A 24,815-nucleotide genomic window follows, 5' to 3' on the forward strand; every position below is an offset into this window, starting at 1 on the left:
TCATTAAAATGCAAATCAATTTATAACATTTTTAGCATGCGTTTTTCTGGATTATTTTGTTGTTATTCTGTCTCTCACTGTTCAAATAAACCTACCATTAAAATTATAGACTCATCATGTCTTTGTCAGTGGGCAAATGTACAAAATCAGCAGGGGATCAAATACTTTTTTCCATCACTGTACGTCGTAGGCCTATTAGGCTATAGTGCAATTATTGTTTGTTCCTGAACCGACCTAATGGCAGCGCTATCCTTCAGCTACCCTTCAGCACCTCAAGTTGGTTCAACTTCTTTAACATCATTGCGCGATCCTGCCGCGGTCCTTTCAGCACCACGAAGGGCACTCCAATGGCATTCATCAAGATCTGTTGCCTACGCCTTATAGTCCTCCTACTCATCACTTATTATTATTACATATAGAAGATTATCACTTCTTACAATTGTGCTCCTTTAGTCAAATTAGATCAAAGCTGAATCAATGTCTCACAAGATCACATAATGATTAATTTGCATTTTAAATAACAAAACCAAATATAATAGCATAGCATAGTAGGCCTATAACATTACTGTTACACCAAAAACATCTAATTTCTAATGAGATTTCAAGATGTTTAGCTGAAGCTGAATGGTCACTTTTTTTTCTCATGCACCAAAACTCAACAGAACACGCCACTAGGCAGGATACTGTATATGCTTTGATTGAAACAAAATACAAGAAAGGGTAATATTTTAACACCTTCTGCTCTAATTCGCTCACGAAACAGTAATTCAAGAAGATCTAAATGCATATTCCCATCCATGAAACTGATTGAGAACAATCAAATGATTGGCATGCAGATGCAGTTTGGATGTTTCATCAGTAAAACGTGAAGAATTATCATTCCTGATTGACCGTGATGATGGCCTATTTTGAAATGAAGGATGCCTAACTTGGTGTTTGAGGGTATTAAAAATAGAAAGAAATGATTGAGACAATATGTGTGGGCATAGGCAGACGTTGCAATTGGAGGATGCATTTGATCTATATTGTATATAGGCCACTCAATAGGCTACATCTGTCCGTCCCTCACCTAAAAAAAAAAATAGCACTACACAACTGTCAGTCTTTCTCCAAGTTTCTCCATGTGTGATGGTGTGCATGGACAGAAGTGAGTGTGACATTGTAAATTGGTTGTAGTTATTCCAATGGTACAAACATCTCTCTCTCTCTCTCTCTCTCTGTGTGTGTGTAGTTCCATCATAATGGTGCGTACAGTAGCAGTGATCGGGGCGGGTCCCTCGGGACTGACCAGCATCAAGAGCTGTCTGGACGAGGGTCTGGAGCCCACCTGCTTTGAGAGCAGTGAAGACATCGGAGGGCTGTGGAGGTTCAAGGTGAGTGGACTGGCTGAGGAACCTGATGCCTGATCGACACTAATCCACTCTGCGTGCGTGCGTACATGTGTGTGTTGAGTGTGTACAAATATGGAGTTTTGCCATTGCCCACCACTGCTGGAGATTTCAATATCCGATATAAATGACACTGGCTCTGTTTCAATGTCAAAAGTTTAACCATAATAAATTACCCTGGCTTTGTTCCAATATCTAATGTATTGGACGCATTCTAAGTGGTATATTCACCTTATGATGCTCCGCTCACTTGACCCAGTTCCTGGGTTTCCACTAGTTATCACAGCCACAAAGAAAACATTAATGAAAACAAAAATGTGCTTTCTGGTCTTAATTTAAGGTTAGGGTTAGGCATAAGGTTAGCAGTGTGGTTAAGGTTAGGGTTAGGTTTAAAATACAATTTTAAGAAGATAAATTGTAGAAGGTTTATGACTTTGTGGTTGTGGTAACTAGTGATGACCCAAGTTGTTTTCCTCCTTCCGGCCCATTCACAAACAAGCAAAACTTCATTAAATATGAATGAAATTGGTCAAAACTATTAAATAATGTGCACAGAATTTGAAAGATATGTTTATTCTTTGTGAAGGAAAATGATTGAAAAAATATAAATGTTTGTTTTCACGTAGTATAAGCACTCGGAAGCTGACGTTAGTTTGCATTAGCATTCTCATAGAGAATGATTGACGGTGTTAGCTAGTTAGCATATTAGACTGTATCAAATGGTCGTTATCCTTAGAGGCTGTATCCCAATCAAAGATCAATGCTTGAAATGGCAATGTTGTTAGACACAGAATATAAATGGCGAAGACTGAAATCATGTTCTAAATGTTTTCTGTATCGATAACATTACGATATTTGCGATATTTTGTGTCACAAAGCTAACTAGCTAACACTGCCAGTCATTCTCTATGAGAATGCTAATGCTAACTAACGTCAGCTTCCGAGTGCTTATACTATGTGGAAACAAACGTTTTCATTTTCAAAATAATTTTCCTCAACATAGAATGAACATGTTATTTAATAGTTTTTACAAATATAATTCATATTTAACAAAGTTTTGCTTGTTTGTGAATGGGCCGGAAGGAGGAAAACAGTCGTAACAAACTGGATGCGCCCTTTCCTGGTGTCATAAGGTGAATAGTAGTGTGTATAGCATATCCTTAGTCTGTGTCCTCGTCCTTTAGGAGCATCCAGACCCAGGCAGGGCCAACATCTACCAGTCTGTCATCATCAACAGCTCCAAGGAAATGATGTCATACAGCGACTTCCCTCCTCCAGCTCACCTGCCCAACAACATGCACCACTCCCAGCTGCTGATCTACCTACGACTTTACGCTGAGAACTTTGACCTCTTCAAGCACATCCTCTTCCAGGTCAGAGGGCATGAAGGAAGGAAGTTGATGTTTATTCAGTCACATCTTATGTTATGATCCCTTTCAATGGTAAATAGTGATTCATTTCGCGGTGTGTGCGTACGTGTCTGCCTGCCTACCTGTGTGTGTCAGACCACTGTGGTGAGTGTGCGACAGAGGCCAGACTTCCCAGTGTCGGGCCAGTGGGAGGTGGAGACAGAGAGGACAGAAGGTCAGAGGGAGACTCAGGTCTTTGATGCTGTGATGGTCTGCACCGGTCACTTTACACGACCACACCTGCCTCTCAATGACTTCCCAGGTAGCAGTCAACTCTCTATCCCTATCATAGTCCCCAGTGACGTTGTGTATTTGTTTATTGTCCATTTATATGCTACTATCACTGGAGATATATAGACTCAAATCCTAATCACATCCTTCATACATACACTACCGTTCAAAAGTTTGGGGTGCACTTAGAAATGTCCTTGTTTTCGAAAGAAAAGCAATTTTTTTTGTCCATTAAAATAACATCAAATTGATCAGAAATACAGTGTAGACATTGTTAATGTTGTAAATGGTTATTGTAGCTGTAAACGGCTGACTTTTAATGGAATATCTACATAGGCGTACAGAGGCCCATTATCAGCAACCATCAGTCCTGTGTTCCAATGGCACGTTGTGTTTGCTAATCCAAGTTTATCATTTTAAAAGGCTAATTGATCATTAGAAAACCCTTTTGCAATTATGTTAGCACAGCTGAAAACTGTTGTGCTGATTTTAAAGAAGCAATAAAACTGGCCTTGAGACTAGTTGAGTATCTGGAGCATCAGCAATTGTGGGTTCGATTACAGGCTCAAAATGGCCAGAAACAAATAACTTTCTTCTGAAACTCGTCTGTCTATTCTTGTTCTGAGAAATGAAGGCTATTCTATTTGAGAAATTGCCAAGAAACTGAAGATCTCGTACAAGCCATATCTCAGACTGGCCAATTAAAGGAAAATATTAAGATGGGCAGTCTGAGATATGGCTTTTTCTTTGCAACTCTGCCTAGAAGGTCAGCATCTTGGAGTCGCCTCTTCACTGTTGACATTGAGACTGGTGTTTTGCGGGTACTATTTAATGAAGCTGCCAGTTGTGGACCTGTGAGGCGTCTGTTTCTCAAACTAGACACTCAAATGTATCTTGCTCAGTTGTGCACTGTGGCCTCCCACGTGTATTGCTTCTTTAATCAGCACAACATTTTTCAGCTGTGCTAACATAATTGCAAAAGGGTTTTCTAATGATCAATTAGCCTTTTAAAATGATGAACTTGGATTAGCAAACACAATGTGCCATTGGAACACAAGTCTGATGGTTGCTGGTAATGGGCCTCTGTACGCCTATGTAGATATTCCATTAAAAGTCAGCCGTTTCCAGCTACAATAGCCATTTACAACATTGATAATGTCTACACTGTATTTCTGATCAATTTGATGTTATTTTAATTGGCAAAAAAAATCAACAAGGACATTTCTAAGTGACCCCAAACTTTTGAACGGTAGTGTACATACATACATCATCATGTGTATATCCCAGTCATAGCCCTCACACCGTATAATTTGAATAGCATGCTCAATTATCATTGTTTAATCAATTGCCATGATGGAGTATTATTATTTATTATTTGATTATCTGATCCTCCCAGGTATAGAGGAGTTTGAGGGCAGGTACTTACACAGTTGGGAATACCGCAGTGCCGAGGGGCTGCAGGGGAAGAAGGTGGTGGTGGTTGGGATCGGGAATTCTGGAGGTGACATCGCTGTGGATGCCAGCAGAGTAGCGGAGCAGGTGAGTGCGAAATCATCTGATTCTTCTGGAAGTATTTCTCTCAGATATTATGTAGGGAAGTATGCAAAACTCCTGGCTTGCATGAACAGGAAGACACTTAGACAATTCTTTTTTTTGTGGCCAAATCTTTATAAAACATGTATTTTCTTGTTGGGGTGGCTACATGCACAATACACAAATGCATATAATTTATTAGCTCACATCACAGAGCCAAAAAGTAACAATAAATGTAGTATGTAAAAAGAGAGAGAGAAAAAAGTGAGCTTCCACCCACAACAACACCCCCCATTCCCCCAACCCCACCCATCTAACATGTCTCCCTCCAACCACCCACATCCCCACCAAGAAACCATGTTTTCCACCCCTTCCCACCTCTCCTAGGGTTGCTTGTCATTTAATATTTAAATTCAAGCACTTCAAAATTAATTTTGTCACTTTGTCCCAGAAGCATTTAACTGCTGGGCACTCCCACATCATATGGGGACACAGTGAACGTTTGAGAGATGGGGCCAATTTCATCGTAAAACATTTCCTTGGTGTTAAATACAGTCTGTGAACAAACTTAAAAATGTACATTCACCGGACAGTTTATTAGGTACACCACCCCGTTCACGAAAATGGATCGCTCCTACAGACAGTGAGTTACGTGGCCATGGCTTGCTATATAAAGCAGGCAGACAGGCATCGAGGCATTCAGTTACTGTTCGATTGAACGTTAGAATGGGCAAAACGAGTGACCTAAACGACTTTGAGTGTGGTATCGTCGGTGCCAGGCACGCCTGATCCAGTATCTCAGAAACGACCTCCCTTGGGCTTTTCACGCAGGACAGTATCTAGGGTTTACAGAGAATGCTGCAACAAACAAAAACCATCTAATCAGCGGCAGTGTTGTGGGTGAAAACAGCTTCTTGATGAGAGAGGTCGAAGGAGAATGGCAAGAATCATGCAAGCTAACAGGCGGGCCACACCAAACAGACAAATAATGGCACAGTACAACAGTGGAGTGCAGAACGGCATCTCGGGAACGCACAACTTGTCGATCCTTGTCATGGATGGGTTATTGCAGCAGACGACCACACCGGGTTCCACTCCTATCAGCTAAGAAGAAGAAGCTCCAGTGGGCACATGATCACCAACACTGGACAATTTGAGGAGTGGAAAAACACCGCCTGGTCTGACGAATCCCGGTTGAGTCCATGGACCCAGCCTGCCTGGTGTCAACGGTACAGGCTGTTGGCGGTGGTGAATCGCCGTCCAATCTGCAGCAACTGCGTGATGCCATCACGTCAGCATGGACCAACATCCCTGTGGAACGTTTCCAACTTGTAGAATCCATGACCCAAAGAATTCAGGCTGTTCTGGAGGCAAAGGGGGTCCGACCGTGTACTAGATGGTTGTACCTAATAAACTGTCCAGTGAGTGTATAAATGTATTGTTCGGATTACGGGATGCCAAGGTAATATTTTTCCATATTCTGTTCCAGTTATAGGATTATTCATATTCACTTAGATCTGTGGACCATACTTTTTTCACGGCTAGCTCAGAATATGAACTTTCCAAAAGTTATTTATATATTATAGAGATCAGTCCTTTCGGGAGCCCAGATAATTTATTTTAAAATCCCATCTTTGGATGGTTCGGTAGTTGGGTTTCCCAAGGGACTCCATAGGCCAGCATAGCTGACCTAAATTGTAAATATAGAAAAAAGGAGTTGCGTGGTTATGTGTCTTTCAAATCTTTAAATGTTCTCAAACCATTCCTGTCCATGATATCGGCAAGGATACGGATTCCACATTTGGACCATTGGGGGGATGCAAAAGGCCGCCCTCCAGATAGCAAGGCATTATTGTGAAAAATTTAAGTATGGTCATGCCATTTTGATTCCCAGTTACATTGTTTTTCAATTTTGCGTCAAATAGAGATTGTGTGAGCAATAATAGGACCAAAGCATAGTTTACATTGTTTTAGGGATATACAGTGGGGGAAAAAAGTATTTAGTCAGCCACCAATTGTGCAAGTTCTCCCACTTAAAAAGATGAGAGAGGCCTGTCATTTTCATCATAGGTACACGTCAACTATGACAGACAAATTGAGAAAAAAGAATCCAGAAAATCACATTGTAGGATTTTTTATGAATTTATTTGCAAATTATGGTGGAAAATAAGTATTTGGTCACCTACAAACAAGCAAGATTTCTGGCTCTCACAGACCTGTAACTTCTTTAAGAGGCTCCTCTGTCCTCCACTCGTTACCTGTATTTATGGCACCTGTTTGAACTTGTTATCAGTATAAAAGACACCTGTCCACAACCTCAAACAGTCACACTCCAAACTCCACTATGGCCAAGACCAAAGAGCTGTCAAAGGACACCAGAAACAAAATTGTAGACCTGCACCAGGCTGGGAAGACTGAATCTGCAATAGGTAAGCAGCTTGGTTTGAAGAAATCAACTGTGGGAGCAATTATTAGGAAATGGAAGACATACAAGACCACTGATAATCTCCCTCGATCTGGGGCTCCACGCAAGATCTCACCCCGTGGGGTCAAAATGATCACAAGAACGGTGAGCAAAAATCCCAGAACCACACGGGGGGACCTAGTGAATGACCTGCAGAGAGCTGGGACCAAAGTAACAAAGCCTACCATCAGTAACACACTACGCCGCCAGGGACTCAAATCCTGCAGTGCAAGACGTGTCCCCCTGCTTAAGCCAGTACATGTCCAGGCCCGTCTGAAGTTTGCTAGAGTGTATTTGGATGATCCAGAAGAGGATTGGGAGAATGTCATATGGTCAGATGAAACCAAAATAGAACTTTTTGGTAAAAACTCAACTCGTCGTGTTTGGAGGACAAAGAATGCTGAGTTGCATCCAAAGAACACCATGCCTACTGTGAAGCATGGGGGTGGAAACATCATGCTTTGGGGCTGTTTTTCTGCAAAGGGACCAGGACGACTGATCCGTGTAAAGGAAAGAATGAATGGGGCCATGTATCGTGAGATTTTGAGTGAAAACCTCCTTCCATCAGCAAGGGCATTGAAGATGAAACGTGGCTGGCTCTTTCAGCATGACAATGATCCCAAACACACCGCCCGGGCAACGAAGGAGTGGCTTCGTAAGAAGCATTTCAAGGTCCTGGAGTGGCCTAGCCAGTCTCCAGATCTCAACCCCATAGAAAATCTTTGGAGGGAGTTGAAAGTCCGTGTTGCCAGCGACAGCCACAAAACATCACTGCTCTAGAGGAGATCTGCATGGAGGAATGGGCCAAAATACCAGCAACAGTGTGTGAAAACCTTGTGAAGACTTACAAAAAACGTGTACCTATGATGAAAATTACAGGCCTCTCTCATCTTTTTAAGTGGGAGAACTTGCACAATTGGTGGCTGACTAAATACTTTTTTCCCCCACTGTATCAGTGAAGACCTACTCTTCCAGGGCAATATGAGACACTGTATTTATCTCTATACTCAGCCAGGGGATGGAATAATCATGTCTAAACCAATTTAGTATGGGACGAAATGCGAGTGCCTGGAAATACAATTTAAAGTTTGGTACGGATAGTCCTCATACGTCTTTCCCTCTTTGTAAGTTTGTTAATTTTAACCCGGGATCGCTTACCTTGCCATATACATTTAGAACCCGCACTATGGATTTTTTCCCAATAGCCAGAAGGGGAGACAAGGGAAGCATTAAACTACAGTGCCTTCAGAATGTATTCATACCCTTTGACTTATTCCACATTTTTTGGTGTTACAGCCTGAATTCAAAATGGATTAAATTTTTTTTTTTTCTCACCCATCTACACACAATACCCCATAATGACAAAGGGAAACATGTTTTATATTTTTACATTTATTAAAAATGAAATGCAGGAATATCTCATTTACATACGCATTCACATCCCCGGGTCAATACTTTGTAGAAGCACCTTTGGCAGCGAATACAGCTGTGAGTCTTTCTGGATAAGTCTCGAAGAGCTTTCCACACCTGGATTGTGCAACATTTGACCATTTTATTATTTTCTAAATTCTTCAAGCTCTGTCAAATTGGTTGTTGATCATTGCTAGACAACCATTTTCAGGTCTTGCCATAGATTTTCAAGTAGATTTAAGTCAAAACTGTAACTCGGCCACTTAGGAACATTCACTGTTTTCTTGGTAAGCAACTCCAGTGTAGATTTGGCCTTGTGTTGCTGAAAGGTAAATTAATCTCCCAGTGTCAGGTGGAAAGCAGACTTAACTAGGTTTTCCTCTAGGATTTTGCCTGTGCTTAGCTCCATTTCTTTTTTATCCTGAAAAACTCCCCAGTCCTTAACGATTACAAGCTTACCCATAACATAATGCAGCCACCACTATGCTTGAAAATATGGAGAGTGGTACTCAGTAATGTGTTGCATTGGACTTGCCCCAAACATAACATTTTGAATTCAGGACAAAAAGTTCATTGCTTTGCCACATTTTTTGCAGTATTACTTTAGTGCCTTGTTGCAAACAGGATGCATGTTTTGGAATATTTTTTATTCTGTACAGGCTTCCTTCTTTTCACTGTCATTTAGGTTAGTATTGTGGAGTAACTACAATGTTGTTGATCCATCCTCAGTTTTCTCCTATCACAGCCATTTAAAATCTGTAACTGTTTTAAATTCACCATTGGCCTCATGGTGAAATCCCTGAGCAGTTTCCTTCCTCTCCGTCAACTGAGTTAGGAAGGACGCATGTATCTTTGTAGTGACTGGGTGTATTAATACACCATCCAAAGTGTAATTAATAACTTTACCATGCTCAAAGGGATCTTCAATGTTTTTTTACCCATCTACCAATAGGTGCCCTTCTTTATATTTACATTTTAGTCATTTAGCAGACACTCTTATCCAGAGCGACTTAGAGTTAGTACATTCATCTTAAGTTAGCTAGGTGGGACAACCACATATCACAGGCAAAGAAAGTACATTGCTCCTCAATAACGTAGCTGTCAGTAGAGTCAGAGCTAGAGGGTGGGTGGGGTTGGGGTCAAGTGCTGGTTAAGTCTTCTTTTTTTTAGGGGGGGTCGAGGTGATTAGGAGGATGATTATTTAAGATACTTTTTGAATAGGTAGGGTTTCAGATGTTTTCGGAAGATGACCAGGGCCTCTGCTATCCTAGCTTCAGGGGGAAGCTGGTTCCACCATTGGGGTGCCAGGACAGAGAAGGGCTTGGACTGGGCTGAGCGGGAGCTGCCCTCCAGTAGGGATGGGAGGGCCAAGAGACCTGAGGTGGCAGAATGGAGTGCTCTGGTTGGGGTGTAAGGTTTGATCATAGGCTAAAGGTAGGGAGGGGCAGTTCCTCTTGCTGTTCCGTAGGTAAGCACCATGGTTTTGTAGTGGATGTGAGCTTCAACTGGAAGCCAGTGGAGTGTGCGGAGGAGCGGGGTGACATGAGAGAACTTGGTAAGGTTGAAAACCAGGCGGGCTGCTGCGTTCTAGATAAGTTGCAGGGGTTTGATGGCACAAGTGGGGAGCCCAGCCAACCACGAGTTGCAGTAGTCCAGACGGGAGAGGACAAGTGCCTGGATTAGGACCTGCACCGCTTCCTGTGTGAGGTAGGGTCGTACTCTACGTATGTTGTAGAGCATGAACCTACAGGAGCGGGTCACTGCTTTGATGTTTGCAGAGAACGACAGAGTGTTGTCCAGGGTCACGCCAAGGTTCTTTGCACTCTGGGTGGGCGACACTGTGGAGTTGTCAACCGTGATGGAGAGGTCTTTGAGCGGGCAGGCCTTCCCTGGGAGGAAGAGCAGTTCCGTCTTGTCGAGGTTGAGCTTGAGGTGGTGGGCCGACATCCAAGTTGAGATATCTGCCACGCACACAGAGATGCGTGTCAAAACCTGGGTGCCAGAAGGGGGGAAGAAGAAAAGTAGTTGAGTGTCATCCGCATAGCAATGATAGGAGAGACCTTGTGAGGATATGACTGAGCCGAGTGACTTGGTGTATAGAGAGAAGAGGAGAGGGCCTAGAACCGAGCCCTGGAGGACACCAGTAGTGAGAGTATGTGGTACAGACACAGATCCTCTCCACGTCACCTGGTAGGAGCGGCCTGCCAGGTAGGATGCAATCCAAGAGTGTGCATAGCCTGAGACGCCCAGCCCTGAGAGGGTGGAGAGGAGGATCTGATGGTTCACGGTGTCAAAGGCAGCGGATAGATCTAGGAGGATGAGAACAGTGGAGAGAGAGTCAGTTTGGCAGTGCGGCTAGCCTCCGTGACACAGAGAAGAGCAGTCTCGGTTAGTGTGACCAGTCTTGAAGACTGACTGGTTAGGGTCAAGAAGATCGTTTTGCAAGGCATTGGAAAACCTCTCTGGTCTTTGTTCTTGAATCTGTGGTTGAAATTCACTGCTCTACTGAGGGACCTTACAGATAATTGTATGTGTGGGGTACAGAGATTAGTTAGTCATTCAAAAATCATGTTAAACACTATTATTGCACACACAGTGAGTCCATGCAACTTATTATTTGACTTGTTAAGCAACATTTTGCTCCTGAACTTATTTAGGCTTGCCATAACAAAGGGGTTGAATACTTATTGACTCAAGACATTTCAACTTTTCATTTTTATTTAGATTTTCCACTTTGACATTATTGGGTATTGTGTATAGGCCAGTAACAAAAACTCTCAATTGAATACATTTTAAATTCAGCAGTGGTGGAAAAGGTACCCAATTGTCATACTTGATTAAAAGTAAAGATACCTTAATAGAAAATAACTCAAGTAAAAGTGAAAGTCACCCAGTAAAATACTACTTGAGTAAAAGTCTAAAATATTTTAGTTTTAAGTATACTTAAGTATCAAAAGTAAATGTAATTGATCAAATGTACTTAAGTATCAAAAGTACAAGTATAAATCATAAGTAAACCAGATGGCACCATTTTCTTGTTTCTTTAAATTTACGGATAGAAAGGGGCACACTGAATTTGTCTACGATCTTCAAAGCGTTTGGGAGGTATTGAGATACATTGTTTAGATAAAGTAAGATCTCGTCGGTGTATAATGAGACTAGGCCATCTCTGACAAAGATCATTAACCCTTCCTCTTCTGGTCTACAGGTGTACCTCAGCACGCGGAAGGGGGCATGGGTGGTCAGCAGGGTGGGGGCAGGGGGCCTTCCAGGTGACCTGGTGGGCACTTCACGATTGGACAGACTGCTGCAGAAGCTCTTCCCCTCCTGGATTACCAGGATGATGGAGAATAATCTGAACCAGAGCTTCGACCACAGACTGTACGGCCTACAGCCAAAACACGGGTATGCTCTATACATATAGTGGCTTGTGAAAGTATTCACCCCCCTTGGCATTTTTCCTATTTTGTTGCCTTACAACTTGGAATTAAAATGGATTTTTTGGGGTGTTTCTATCATTTGATTTACACAACATGCCTACCACTTTGAAGATGCAAAATATTTTTTTATTGTGAAACAAACAAGAAATAAGACAAAAAAACTAAAACTTGAGCGTGCATAACTACTCACCCCCCCAAAGTCAATACTTTGTAGAGGCTCCTTTTGCAGCAATTACAGCTGTAAGTATTTTGGGGTATGTCTCTATAAGCTTGGCACATCTAGCCACTGGGATTTTTTCCCATTCTTCAAGGCAAAACTGGTCCAGCTCCTTCAAGTTGGATGGGTTCCGCTGGTGTACAGCAATTTTTAAGTCATACCACAGATTCTCAATTGGATTAAGGTCTGGGCTTTGACTAGGCCATTCCAAGACATTTAAATGTTTCCCCTTAAACCACTCGAGTGTTGCTGTAGCACTATGCTTAGGGTCATTGTCCTGCTGGAAGGTGATCCTCCGTCCCAGTCTTAAATCTCTGGAAGACTGAAACAGGTTTCCCTCATGAATTTCCCTGTATTTAGCGCCATCCATTATTCCTTCAATTCTGACCAGTTTCCCAGTCCCTGCCAATGGAAAACATCCCCACAGGGTGATGAGAGGTTTTGCGCCAGACATAGCGTTTTCCTTGATGGCCAAAAAGCTCAATTTTAGTCTCATCTGACCAGAGTACCTTCTTCCAAACGTGTTTGCTTATTTTTTTCTTTAAGCAATGGCTTTTTTCTGGCCACTCTACCGTAAAGCCCAGCTCTGTGGAGTGTATGGCCTAAAGTGGTCTTATGGACAGATACTCCAATCTCCGCTGTGGAGCTTTGCAGCTCCTTCAGGGCTATCTTTGGTCTTTGTTGCCTCTGATTAATGCCCTCCTTGCCTGGTCTGTGAGTTTTGGTGGGCGGCCCTCTCTTGGCAGGTTTGTTGTGGTGCCATATTCTTTCAATTTTTTAATAATGGATTTAATGGTGATCTGTGGGATGTTCAAAGTTTCAGATATTTTTTTATAACCCAACCCTGATCTGTACTTCTCCACAACTTTGTCCCTGACCTGTTTGGAGAGCTCCTTGGTCTTCATGGTGCCGCTTGTTTGGTGGTGCCCCTTGCTTAGTGGTGTTGCAGACTCTGGGGCCTTTCAGAACAGGTATCTGAGATCATGTGACAGATCATGTGACACTTAGATTGCACACAGGTGGACTTTATTTAACTAATTATGTAACTTCTGAAGGTAACTGGTTGCACCAGATCTTATTTAGGGGCTTCATAGCAAAGGGGGTGAATACATATGCATGCACCACTTTTCAGTTATTAATTTTTTAGAATAAGTAATTTTTTTCATTTCGCTTCACCAATTTGGACTATTTTGTGTATGTCCATTACATGAAATCCAAATAAAAATCCATTTAAATTACAGGTTGTAATGCAACAAAATAGGAAAAACGCCAAGGGGGATGAATACTTTTGCAAGGCACTGTATCTGACTGACTGACTGACTGACTGACTGACTGACTGACTGTCTGATCCATCCATCTATCTATTTCAGGTTCTTTGCCCAGATCCCAGTGGTGAATGATGACCTGCCTGGTCGAATCATCTCTGGTCGTGTTCTGGTCAAACCTAACATCAGGGAGATCAGAGGCTCCAGTGTGGTGTTTGAGGACGGGAGCGTTGTGGACAAGGTGAACACAAACACACACACACACAAACACACACAGACACTCTCTCTCCTCCCTTCTCACCTCACCTCACCTCCCCCCTACCCTCCCTCCTCCCTAGGTGGATGTTGTGGTGTTTGCCACCGGCTACAACTATGACTTTCCCTTCCTGCCTTCGGGTCTGCTGGCTAATAGCAGTCACCGCCTGTGTCTGTACCGTCATGTGTTCCCCCTGGGGCTGGCCCGGCCCAGTCTGGCTGTAGTGGGCTTCATCTGTAACATGGGAGCCATCAACCCTCTGGCTGAGATGCAGGCCCGCTGGGCCACCCGGGTCTTTAAAGGTAACAACTAACTAACACCCTCATTAACTCATTAACTCCCCTTTTCCTGATTTGTCCAGGAGCTCTGTGTCTGAAGTTGTTGGGTAGCCTAGTGTATTTGAATGCGAGTGATTGAAGCTTTGAGGTTTTTGTCAATATTAATGTGTGATTACATAATTTATTGCTCCAGGGTTACTAACACTGCCCTCCGAAGAAGCCATGCTGCAGGACATAAAGAGAGACACCAGCACCTTGCAAAACAGGTGCGACAACAACCATGCGTTATTACACTCACATAATTATTTTGCTAATAGGTAACAAACTATATCTGCATTGCTTGCTGTTTGGGGTTTTAGGCTGGGTTTCTGTATAGCACTTTGACATCTGCTGATGTAAAAAGGGCTTTATAAATAAAATGTGATTGATTGATATTTAAAAATGATTTATAAGCACCTCTGTGTGTCTCTCTTCCCTCTCCCTCCAGGTTTGCCTGTTTGGAGCGGCACCCTCTCCAGGTGGACCATATCCCCTATCTTGACTCCATGGCAGAGGAGTTAGGGGTTCGACCCAACCTCCTAGGGTTGCTGCTGAGGGAGCCTGGTGTGGGGCTGCGTGTGCTGCTGGGGCCCTGCACCCCATACCAGTACCGTCTGAGAGGGCCAGGACAGTGGGATGGGGCCCGACAGGCTATACTCACCCAGTGGGAGCGAGTAGCCCAGCCATTCAGGACCAGGATGGCTCCAGAACCAGAGAGCAGAACCAGAGCCTCCTGTAGTCTGAGACTGATATTGACCCTGTCTGGCGCTGTTCTCCTACTAACCCTCTATACTAGACACAGTCTCTTATCACTCCTCTCACACCCCACAGGCCTCCTCTATAAGATGTACAGTCTACCTGAGACCATTTCGGGGTGGAAATGAACAATATGGGCCTATTGCAACCACTGTTGGCAACCATTTTATCTCCAGGTGATTTTGTTGTTAAACCATCAATACAAAGTTCACCCGCACAGCTGATCTCAATTGCTTCCAAAATTTGACACTCCCTAAAAGCCAAGCTACGTGTGAGGTTGGTGTTAACTTAGTCCTGCTTTCTCCCAATATTTTACAAGACATGTTCGCACTCTACAGGGTATTATCTTTCTGTAGAAATAAAAACCAGGTAATCGAGCAGACTAAGGGGGGATTTTAACTATTTGATAATCATTCAGTACAACTACAATAAAGTAATTTATTGTTTAAGACATCAATTATACTGTGGCAATAAATCGTATAGGTTATATGAATGGAAAACTCATGTTAGTGCACTCATTACGTTTTCATTTCCAAATTATGCAATCCATTAATTACAACTTGTGTAATTACGTATGGCTAAAATATCCCTGAACTGTCCACATCTAAAATGTGTAACAAAATCAAGACAATCATGATTGAGTTAATATAATCTGTTTGTATTAAATTATAGTCTAATCAAGGTATTTCAGATGACACAAATTATATTCTAGTTATATTGATATGTTTATATGATTAATCGCATTGTCTGAAGGCGTACAAAATACACTGAAAACATCAAAAATACATAATCTATAAAGCTAAAAACAACAATACGATGTCAAAACAAGTTGAAATTGAGGTTAAAGAAAGTGTGCTTTATCAATTTACCTGATTTTGCTAACCATTACATTGGACAAAATCAAGACATCAATATTCTTGTAAAGCTTTTTTGTATTAAGAAAATCTTAAATTACAGCTTAATTTGAGCAAATTCCGAATTTTCCATTAATCGTGATTAATCACAGGAAATCCTGCGATTAACTCAATTAAATTGTTTAATAGTTTAGCTGCCCTAAAATTCTTACAATATGCATTTTAAATGATTTACCAGCCTTCCGATTTGTAATGTTCCTTATAGGTCGATATTTCATTGGGGGCTGGAGTAGATAGCCTAGATGAAGATGTCTGGTATCAGACTTGTTTGACACGGTAACAACATGAGATCAACTGATCTGCGGGTTTATTCTTGTGGGTTTTTGGTTGAAAGCAAGTTTGTCTTAACACGCAGGTGCATTGAATCTCCCGTTAGTAGCATCAAGTGCTAACATACAGCTGCATGTTAAGTTCTGCCTGTTGGTTGCAATGGGCCCATAAGAGCAGGGGGTAGGCTAAGTGTGTGAAAGACAACTACAGTAGACTAATACCATTGTGCTGTCTTATTAGAGAAAATGTACAAGAGAACGCATTAAAGCAAGGCTATCCAACCCTGTTCCTAGAGAGCTTCCCTCATGTATGTTTTCGCTCCAACCCCAGTTGTAACTAACCTGATGCTGTGTTCATGACCAAGTGGGAAGGTGGTAATGTTTACCACATACAACTGGAAAGAATCCAGTTGAAAGGCCCTCCAACTGGTAATTAGTAATGGGAAACTTGTCTGTCATCCCCATGCACTGAGTTTCCCACTTGCACCTCTGACATCACTGTCACCAAAAAAGACTGCAAGCATGGCGGCATCTTCAGCAGTTGTTGTTCATGGTAAGAACTAAATACAAATTGTTGATACAAAATTCATTCTGTTCATATTTATTTTGACTTAGAAAGTGAAAGCAGCTCTGGATATACTTTTTATGGTCAGCAACTGAGAAAAACAATCACAAGCTTTCTAATGACATCCATGTTTGTGTATTTCCCAGTTCAAAACATGAATGTACCCAACTGGTATTTATGACTTCACAACGGGTAATTACCACCTTCCCACTTGGTTATGAACGCAGTATGGTTCAGCTTATCAACCAGCTAATTAAATCAGTTGGTAGAGCATGGCGCTTGCAACGCCAGGGTTGTGGGTTCATTTCCCACGGGGGGCCAGTATGTGTTAAGTTGCTCCTGAGTGGCGCAGTGGTCTAAGGCACTGCATCGCAGTGCTAACTGTGCTACTAGAGATCCTGGTTCGAATCCAGGCTCTGTCGCAGCCGGCCGCGACCGGGAGACTCATGGGCGGCGCACAATTGGCCCAGCGTCGTCCAGGGTAGGGGAGGGAATGGCCGGCAGGGATGTAGCTCAGTTGATAGAGCAGGCGTTTGCAACGCCAGGGTTGTGGGTTCGTTTCCCATGGGGGGCCAGTATAAAAAAAATAAAAAATGTATTCACTAACTGTAAGTCGCTCTGGATAAGAGCGTCTGCTAAATGACTAAAATGTAAATGTAAATTCAAATCTGGTATTAGGAACAAAAGAGGTCAATACACGTCTTCTAAAATAGACTAGTATTTTAATTAATGCAAAACACTTCAATGGTAAATATGAAGTTTGTATATACGGGCTCACTGAAATACCTCACAGGGCACTCAGAGAACTGATCCATTGTTCTAAGTTCTTCTTCAAATACTCTGACAGAGATAGTTCCCGCTCCCTGCTGGCCAATCAGAGTAGAGACTGAGCGTGGTTTAGACTTACTCAGCCTATCCGTTGGCGTACAGGCTGGTCCCAGCCCCTTGGCGCTTCACTGTTGCACACTGTTGCCAGGCATAAGTTGTTATCATCACAACTTGTAGAGTCAGCACCTTTTTGCAGTACACGTCCTTGAGCGCGGCCCAACAAAGAGGCAGTGTTCGTGTATGTGAGACACAAATTCTTACTCCCTACTCCCCAACGTTCCTCACATGAATCACAGCTTGTTATGTGAAACAATTTATATCAGTACAGTACAAACCCATTATGTTTAATCATTAATGCATTCCTTCTAAGCTAGGCATCACATCCAGCCATAAGAAAATAGATCCCAACATATGGAAGAAAAAAAAATGTGTGGTGGATAAGAGCGTCTGCTAAATGACTAAAATGTAAAATGTAGTTAAGGTTGGAGTGAAAATCTACAGGATGGTAGCTATCCATGAACAGGGATAAGCCCTGCAATAGAGCTTGTCTTGGCCCCTGCAAGTAAAGTAGGCCTGGCAGGAGTTGAAAAGCAGTATTTGTCAATGAATGGAGAAGATTTTATGATTATTTTATAATCTATTAAATTGTTTAATTAATGCAGTTATTGAAACAAATTAATTGGTGTAGTTTGTTGAATGAATTATTCAGACACATCTACAGACATTACCCACCAGCATTTATCAATTGGCCTACATTAAAATGTTGTTTGTTACTAGCGTATGTTACTGTAAATATAGACTTCCAGTCTTGGATGTTCTAAGTACACAACAATGCTTAAACCACATCAGGAGACCACTTTTGAGGTCTGGGATTTTTTTGTGTATTTACCCTTTGATTCAAGTGCACAGGCAGCTAGCACTGGTTACCTCTGTTTCTGTAGCCATATGAGATTGAGTTTGCAAAACAAACAGCCAATGGATTGATGCAAATAATCATGATATAATTCTGCCAGGTAGGCATAGGCTACTTTGTAGCTAGTTAACATTTAATTAGATCGTTTTTGGGAAATCCTTTCCATCTACCAAAAGACGGTTAGGCCTATCAATAGCATCACTATATTTTTCATATTACTTAATTGTTTGAAACCAGGACGTTTTAGTTCATATTATTGGCACCACTACACCACTGCCTAAACCCTAACCCCTATACTTACCCTAACTCTTACCTTAAAGCAGAAATCAGCAGTAGAAACAATAACAAAGCAGCCTCCCTACCCCTGGTTCGGTAAAAAGATGGGGCTGGAGAAAAGTAATCACTTTCAAATTCATGGATGCAAGGATTGACCATCCATGGTATCAAAATTATAGTTTTAATGATGTTTTGAGGCTATATAGTGTTTGTTTACATGTTCTTTGTTTACAAACATTGGAGTAAAACAAGCTTATATTTGGGGTTCTGATGGGGTAGGACAGTTGAACTAAGCTCATGAGGCATTTATAAGTTATATTCTTCAAGAATCAATAGGTACATATCATTAATTTATAAGTCCAAAAATGGATGTAGCAAATGCTGATTGTCCCTTTTAACCATTTTACATTTCAACTTCGATGTGGTAGGGACCTCCCAAGAATTCCATATAGCAAGGACCTTTACACAAGCAGACAATGCGCCAATGATTTATAGAAACATCATTGCACTCCGCCCTCAACATTCGCTACACATTTGACGATTTGTGTTGCAACATGCAAGTTGCCTGAACTTCTATTTGCTCATTTTTTTCGGGATAATACGAGGTAAGACCACGGTTTTATTCGAAAACGTACTTTAATAGTAGAAAATTGTAAATATAACAGAATGTCTTATTATCCGTTATAACGTTAACGACAACTCTGCAAGGAGTTTCCTGGAAAATAGACAGCTAAAACTAGCTTTACCAAAGATTAATTATTATATTGACAAGATAGTCGAGTGACCGCTCTAACAATGGAAATACATGTCCTCAACTATGGGAGGCAGGCAGGGGGAGGCGAGATCAGATGGGACCAGAGCTATGGATGCAAGGTTTGACCATCCATTATATCAAAATGATAGTTTTACCATGTTTTGAGGCAATATAGTGTTTGTTTACATGTTCTTTGTTTACAAACATTGGAGTAAAACAAGCTTATATTTGGGGTTCTGATGGGGTAGGACAGTTGGCTCATGAGGCATTTATAAGTTATATTCTTCAAGAATCAATGGGTAGATATAATTAGTTTATAAATCCAAAAATGGATGTAGCAATTGCTGATTGTCCCTTTAACCATTTAAAATGTAAAGTTCAATGTGGGAGGTACGTCCCAAGAATACTATAAAGCAAGGACCTTTACACAATCAGACACTCAGCCAATGATTTATATAAACATAATTGCACTCTGCCCTCAACATTCGCCACAAATTTGACGATTGGTGTTGCAAGTTGCCTGAACTTCTATTTGCTGATTTTTTCGGGATAATACGAGGTAAGACAACGATTTTATTCGAAGTCGTACTTTAATAGTAGTAAAATGTAAATATAACAGAATGTCTTATTATCCGTTATAACGTTAACGACAACTCTTCAAGGAGGTTCTTGGAAAATAGACAGCAAAAACTAGCTTTACCAAAGATTATTTATTATATTGACAAGATAGTCGAGTGACTGCTCTAACAATGGAAATACATGTCCTCAACTATGGAAGGCAGGCAGGGGGAGGCGAGATCAGGTGGGACCAGAGCTATGGATGCAAGGTTTGACCATCCATTATATCAAAATGATAGTTTTACCATGTTTTGAGGCAATATAGTGTTTGTTTACATGTTATTTGGTTACAAACATTGGAGTAAAACAAGCTTATATTTGTGGTTCTGATGGGGTAGGACAGTTGGCTCATGAGCCATTTAAAAGTTATATTCTTCAAGAATCTATGGGTACATATAATTAATTTATAAGTCCAAAAATGGATGTAGCAACAGCTGATTGTCCCTTTAACCATTTAAAATGTAAACTTCAATGTGGGAGGTACGTTCCTAGAATCCCATATATCAAGGACCTTTACACAAGCAAACACTCAGCCAATGATTTATATAAACATCATTGCACTCTGCCCTCAACATTCGCCACACATTTGACGATTGGTGTTGCAACATGCAAGTTGCCTGCACTTCTATTTGCTCATTTTTGTCGGGATAATACGAGGTAAGAACACGGTTTTATTCGAAGTCGTACTTTAATAGTAGAAAAATGTAAATATAACAGAATGTCTTATTGTCCATTATAACGTTAACGACAACTTTGCAAGGAGGTTCTTGCGAAATAGAAAAAACGATCTATACCAAAGATTATTTATTATATTGACAAGATAGTCGAGTGACCGCTCTAACAATGAAAATACATGTCCTACATGTCCTCAACTATGGAAGGCAGGCAGGGGGAGGCGAGATCAGGTGGGATATTCTAGCCAATGAGAGTGGGCAACCTCTGACTTTGTCATCCAATGGGTTTTGAGAAGGAAGCGAGGAGAGAGGATGCCAGGAGTATGCAATTGAGATTCTCCCTGAGTTGTTTTTCAAATAAGCCTCACATAATTCAACACTATCATAGACCTCCATACAAAAAAAGGCTCATCAGATTTTTTGCGGAGTAAATCCTCTCGTTTCGCCTCTTCCTCTGGCTATAAACAGTGATACCTAGCCTTTTCGTAAGAGCATGCGACACCGAGACATTTGCCTATGTTAGCTACTATAACTACTTTACTTGTTATCTCCGGTTGTTGTGAATGCAATCGACCGTTACTCTTTAAATTTCAGCACACCGTGGTTAGGAAAACCGAGAAAATTACATGAAGGGACAGAATACAGTTGCTACAGTTGCTGATATCTCAACTCCGTCCATATAGTCATGACCGAAATTATTGGCACCCGTGATAGAGATGAGTAAAAAAAGACAGTATAAAATAAATAATAGTGTATGCTCAAAAAATGAAAATTATATTGTTTTATACTAATACAATGTTGTTCAGAGAAAGAGATTTTGTTTAACAAGTAATATATTTTTATCTCAGAAAGATAGGGGTCAAAATTATTGGCACCCGTGTTTTTAATACTCCGGCTGCCTCAGCCTCTCCCCTTGCGAGGATAACTGCACTGAGCCTTTTCCTAAAGTGTTTTATGAGATTGGAGAACACATTAGGAAGGATTATAGACCATTCCTTCATACAGAATATTTCCAGATCCTTGATATCCTTCGTCTGTGTGTCACGACTTCTGCCGAGGCTGCCTCCCCTCCTTGTTCGGGCAGGCTTCGGCGTTCATCGTCACGGCTTACTAGTCACGGCCGCTCCATTATTCATCATTCCATTTGTCTTGTCTTGTTTATTACACACACCTGGTTCTTATCCCCTCATTAGTCAGTGTATAAGTGTTCCCTCTGCCCCCCTTGTCCTTGTGGGTGATTGTTCATTTGTGAGCTACTCGTACCTTGTTATTGCTAGGGAATATATTTCCCCTGTGCCTGTTATTGTTGGAGCTACCGTTACCTTGTATTGCCAGGGTAGATTTCCCCTGTGCCTGTTTCGTTTGTCGCTATCCAGCGCAATTTGTGTACGACGGAATAAACTCTGCATTCGGTGATTACCCTCCTGCGCCTGACTCCTTCTATCACACTCATCACACTGTGCTTATGGACTGCCCTCTTCAGTTCAAACCACAGGTTTTCAATGGGTTTCAGCCATTGCAAAATGTTTATTTTATGGTAAGTTAACAATTTCTTTGAAATTTGATGTGTGCTTGAGGTTATTTACTTGCTGGAAGATCCACTTGCAGCCAGGTTTCAGCCTCCTGGCAGAGGCAACCAGGGTTTTGGCAAAAATGTCCTGGTACTGGGTAAAGTTCATCATGCTGTTGACCTTAACAAGGGCCCCAGGACCAGTAGAAGCAAAATAGCCCCATAACATCAAAGATTCACCACCATATTTTACAGTAGGTATGGGGTTATTTTCTGCTTATCACATCCTTCTTTCGACGCAAAACCCACCGCTGGTGTGAATGGCCAAAGAGCTCACCCAACAAATGTAAACGCCTGGAGTTTGCTAAACCGCATTGGCAGAGCTGCTGACAATGAGACACACACACACATTTGACCCTCTTCTCACGCTCTCACGGCACACCTCTTATATCTCACGCATTGAAAAGTACTGCTTTTATTTTTCTAATTAGTCCATTGTATAGTCAGCGTGTTAACTTTTCAACTGTGCTCCAAATCGTTTTGAAATCGGAGCATCTGCGCCTGCAATTTAACATCACGAGCAGAACCTCTATCATTGTCCTGTCTTGCCACAGCACTGTGAACAGCGACACATTGAAGCATATGATTGGTCTAGTTATGTAAGGGATCAAGGTGATTGGATGCATGTTTTAAAGAAACACCCCTCAAGATTAGAACGGAGCTGAATGGAGCAAGATAATGTTCTCGGCTGAGTTTAGAAAACTTAAAAGAGTAGCACGGTAGCGCTGTTTTATTTATACTCAGTGGCAACCCGTCATTCAGGGCAGGTGGGGCAGAGCCTAGGTTCAGCTGGGAGGTGCCTAGGTGCCTTACTCTGGGCGCACACTGAGCAGGAGGAGACATACACCCTCACGTCCTTAGCCAAGGTAGGCCACCAGTATTTTCCGGTCAGGCAGCGCACTGTACGGCCGATACCTGGGTGACCAGAGGAGGGTGACGTGTGTGCCCAGTAGATCAGACGATCACGGATAAGAGCAGGCACGTACTGTAGCCCATCTGGACACTGAGGTGGAGAGGGATCCGTGCGTAATGCCTGTTCTATATCCTCGTCCATCGCCCATACTACCGGCGCCACAATGCAGGAGGCCGGCAGTATGGGGGTGTTTTCGCTGGGCCTCCTGCATTGTGGCGCCGGTAGTATGGGCGATGGACGAGGATATAGAACAGGCATTACGCACGGATCCCTCTCCACCTCAGTGTCCAGATGGGCTACAGTACGTGCCTGCTCTTATCCGTGATCCGTGATAGAGTGAAGTCAAACCGGGTGAAGAATAGGGCCCATCTGGCCTGGCGAGGATTCAGCCTCCTCGCTGCCCGAATGTACTCCAGGTTACGGTGGTCCGTCCAGACGAGGAAAGGGTGTTTTGCCTACTTGAGCCAATGCCTCCACACGGTCAAGGCTCGGACAACAGCCAACAGCTCCCGATCACCAACGTCGTAGTTCTGCTCCGCCGGGCTGAGCTTCTTCGAGAAGAATGCACAGGGGCGGAGCTTTGGTGGCATACCCGAGCGTTGAGACAGGACAGCTCCTATCCCAACCTCGGACGTATCCACCTCCACTACGAACGGTAGTGATGAATCGGGGTGGGCCAGTACTGGGGCTGAGGTGAACAGACCCCGCAGTTTGCTGAAGGCCAGGTCAGCCTCAGCAGACCAGCGGAGCCGGGACAGCCCACCCTTCAACAGGGAGGTAATGGGAGCTGCGACCTTGCCAAAGCCCCGGATAAACCTCCGATAGTAGTTGGCAAAGCCAAGGAAGCGCTGCACCTCCTTAACCGTGGTTGGAGTCGGCCAATTACGCACGGCTGAAATGCGATCTCCCTCCATCTCCACACCTGAGGTGGAAATGCGGTATCCAAGGAAGGAGACGGACTGCTGGAAAAACATACACTTCTCTGCCTTAGCATAAAGGTCATTTTCCAACAGTCGGGCCAGCACCATGCGAACCAGGGACACATGCTCGGCGCGCGTAGCAGAATACACCAGGATGTCATCGATGTAGACCACTACACCGCGACCAAGCATGTCCCGAAACACCTCGTTCACAAAGGACTGGAAAACTGATGGAGCATTCATCAAAACATAGGGCATCACCAGGTATTCATAATGCCCAGTGGTTGTGCTGAATGCTGTCTTCCACTCATCTCCCTCTCAGATACGCACCAGGTTGTACGCACTCCTGAGATCTAATTTGGTGAAGAAGCGTGCCCCATGCATTGATTCAATCACTGAAGGAATGAGGGGGAGAGGATAGCTAAATCTTATCGTCTCCCTGTTCAGTGGTCGATAATCAATGCACGGGTGCAGACCTCCGTCCTTCTTCTTCACAAAGAAGAAACTCGAGGAGACGGGTGAAGTGGAGGGACGTATATATCCCTGGCGCAGGGACTCGGTGACATATGATTCCATAGCCACCGTTTCAACCTGTGACAGGGGGTATATATGACTCCTGGGAGGTACAGCGTCTACCCGGAGGTTTATTGCGCAATCCCCCGCCTGGTGAGGTGGTAATTTAGTCACCTGCGTTTTAGAGAACGCTTGCGCCAGATCGAGATATTCAGGGGGAATGTGCACGGTGGAGGTACTGTCTGGACTTTCCACCGTGGTTGCACCAACGGAAACACCTAGACACCTACCCTGACACTCTCGCGACCACCCCGTGAGAACCCTCTGCGGCCATGAGAAGGTGGGGTTGTGGAGTGCTAGCCAATAATGGAAAAAGTAACCTGCTCACAATGAGTCTCCTGG

At 42.8% G+C, this 24,815-nt stretch overlaps 2 protein-coding genes across 9 annotated transcripts in view; both read left to right on the forward strand.

Annotated features, from left to right (window-relative positions):
• LOC311131350 (flavin-containing monooxygenase 5-like) overlaps nucleotides 1-16,458 on the forward strand; it is a 28,639-nt gene extending 12,181 nt beyond the window's left edge. For all 3 annotated transcript variants that reach the window (XM_084164298.1, XM_084164299.1, XM_084164297.1), the window contains exons 2-10: nucleotides 1,232-1,373; nucleotides 2,573-2,761; nucleotides 2,894-3,059; nucleotides 4,425-4,567; nucleotides 11,644-11,840; nucleotides 13,463-13,598; nucleotides 13,696-13,915; nucleotides 14,085-14,157; nucleotides 14,379-16,458. In XM_084164298.1, the coding sequence (XP_084020424.1) occupies nucleotides 1,242-1,373; nucleotides 2,573-2,761; nucleotides 2,894-3,059; nucleotides 4,425-4,567; nucleotides 11,644-11,840; nucleotides 13,463-13,598; nucleotides 13,696-13,915; nucleotides 14,085-14,157; nucleotides 14,379-14,814 (1,692 nt within the window). In that variant the 5' untranslated portion in view covers nucleotides 1,232-1,241 and the 3' untranslated portion in view covers nucleotides 14,815-16,458. The remainder of the gene's footprint in view (nucleotides 1-1,231; nucleotides 1,374-2,572; nucleotides 2,762-2,893; nucleotides 3,060-4,424; nucleotides 4,568-11,643; nucleotides 11,841-13,462; nucleotides 13,599-13,695; nucleotides 13,916-14,084; nucleotides 14,158-14,378) is intronic.
• Nucleotides 16,459-18,962: 2,504 nt separating this feature from the next.
• Nucleotides 18,963-24,815, forward strand: part of LOC311131351 (flavin-containing monooxygenase 5-like) — a 28,121-nt gene continuing 22,268 nt past the window's right edge. For 2 of the 6 annotated variants that reach the window (XM_084164300.1, XM_084164301.1), the window contains exon 1: nucleotides 18,963-19,056. The gene's annotated coding sequence lies outside the window, so the exon portion shown is untranslated. Of the gene's footprint in view, nucleotides 19,057-19,530; nucleotides 19,765-19,791; nucleotides 20,481-24,815 lie in introns of those variants that run through there. The other 4 variants (XM_084164304.1, XM_084164305.1, XM_084164302.1 and 1 more) reach the window with 2 other exon arrangements.

This window comes from Coregonus lavaretus, assembly GCF_964263955.1.
Source record: "Coregonus lavaretus genome assembly, chromosome: 6".
Classification (NCBI taxonomy): domain Eukaryota; kingdom Metazoa; phylum Chordata; class Actinopteri; order Salmoniformes; family Salmonidae; genus Coregonus; species Coregonus lavaretus.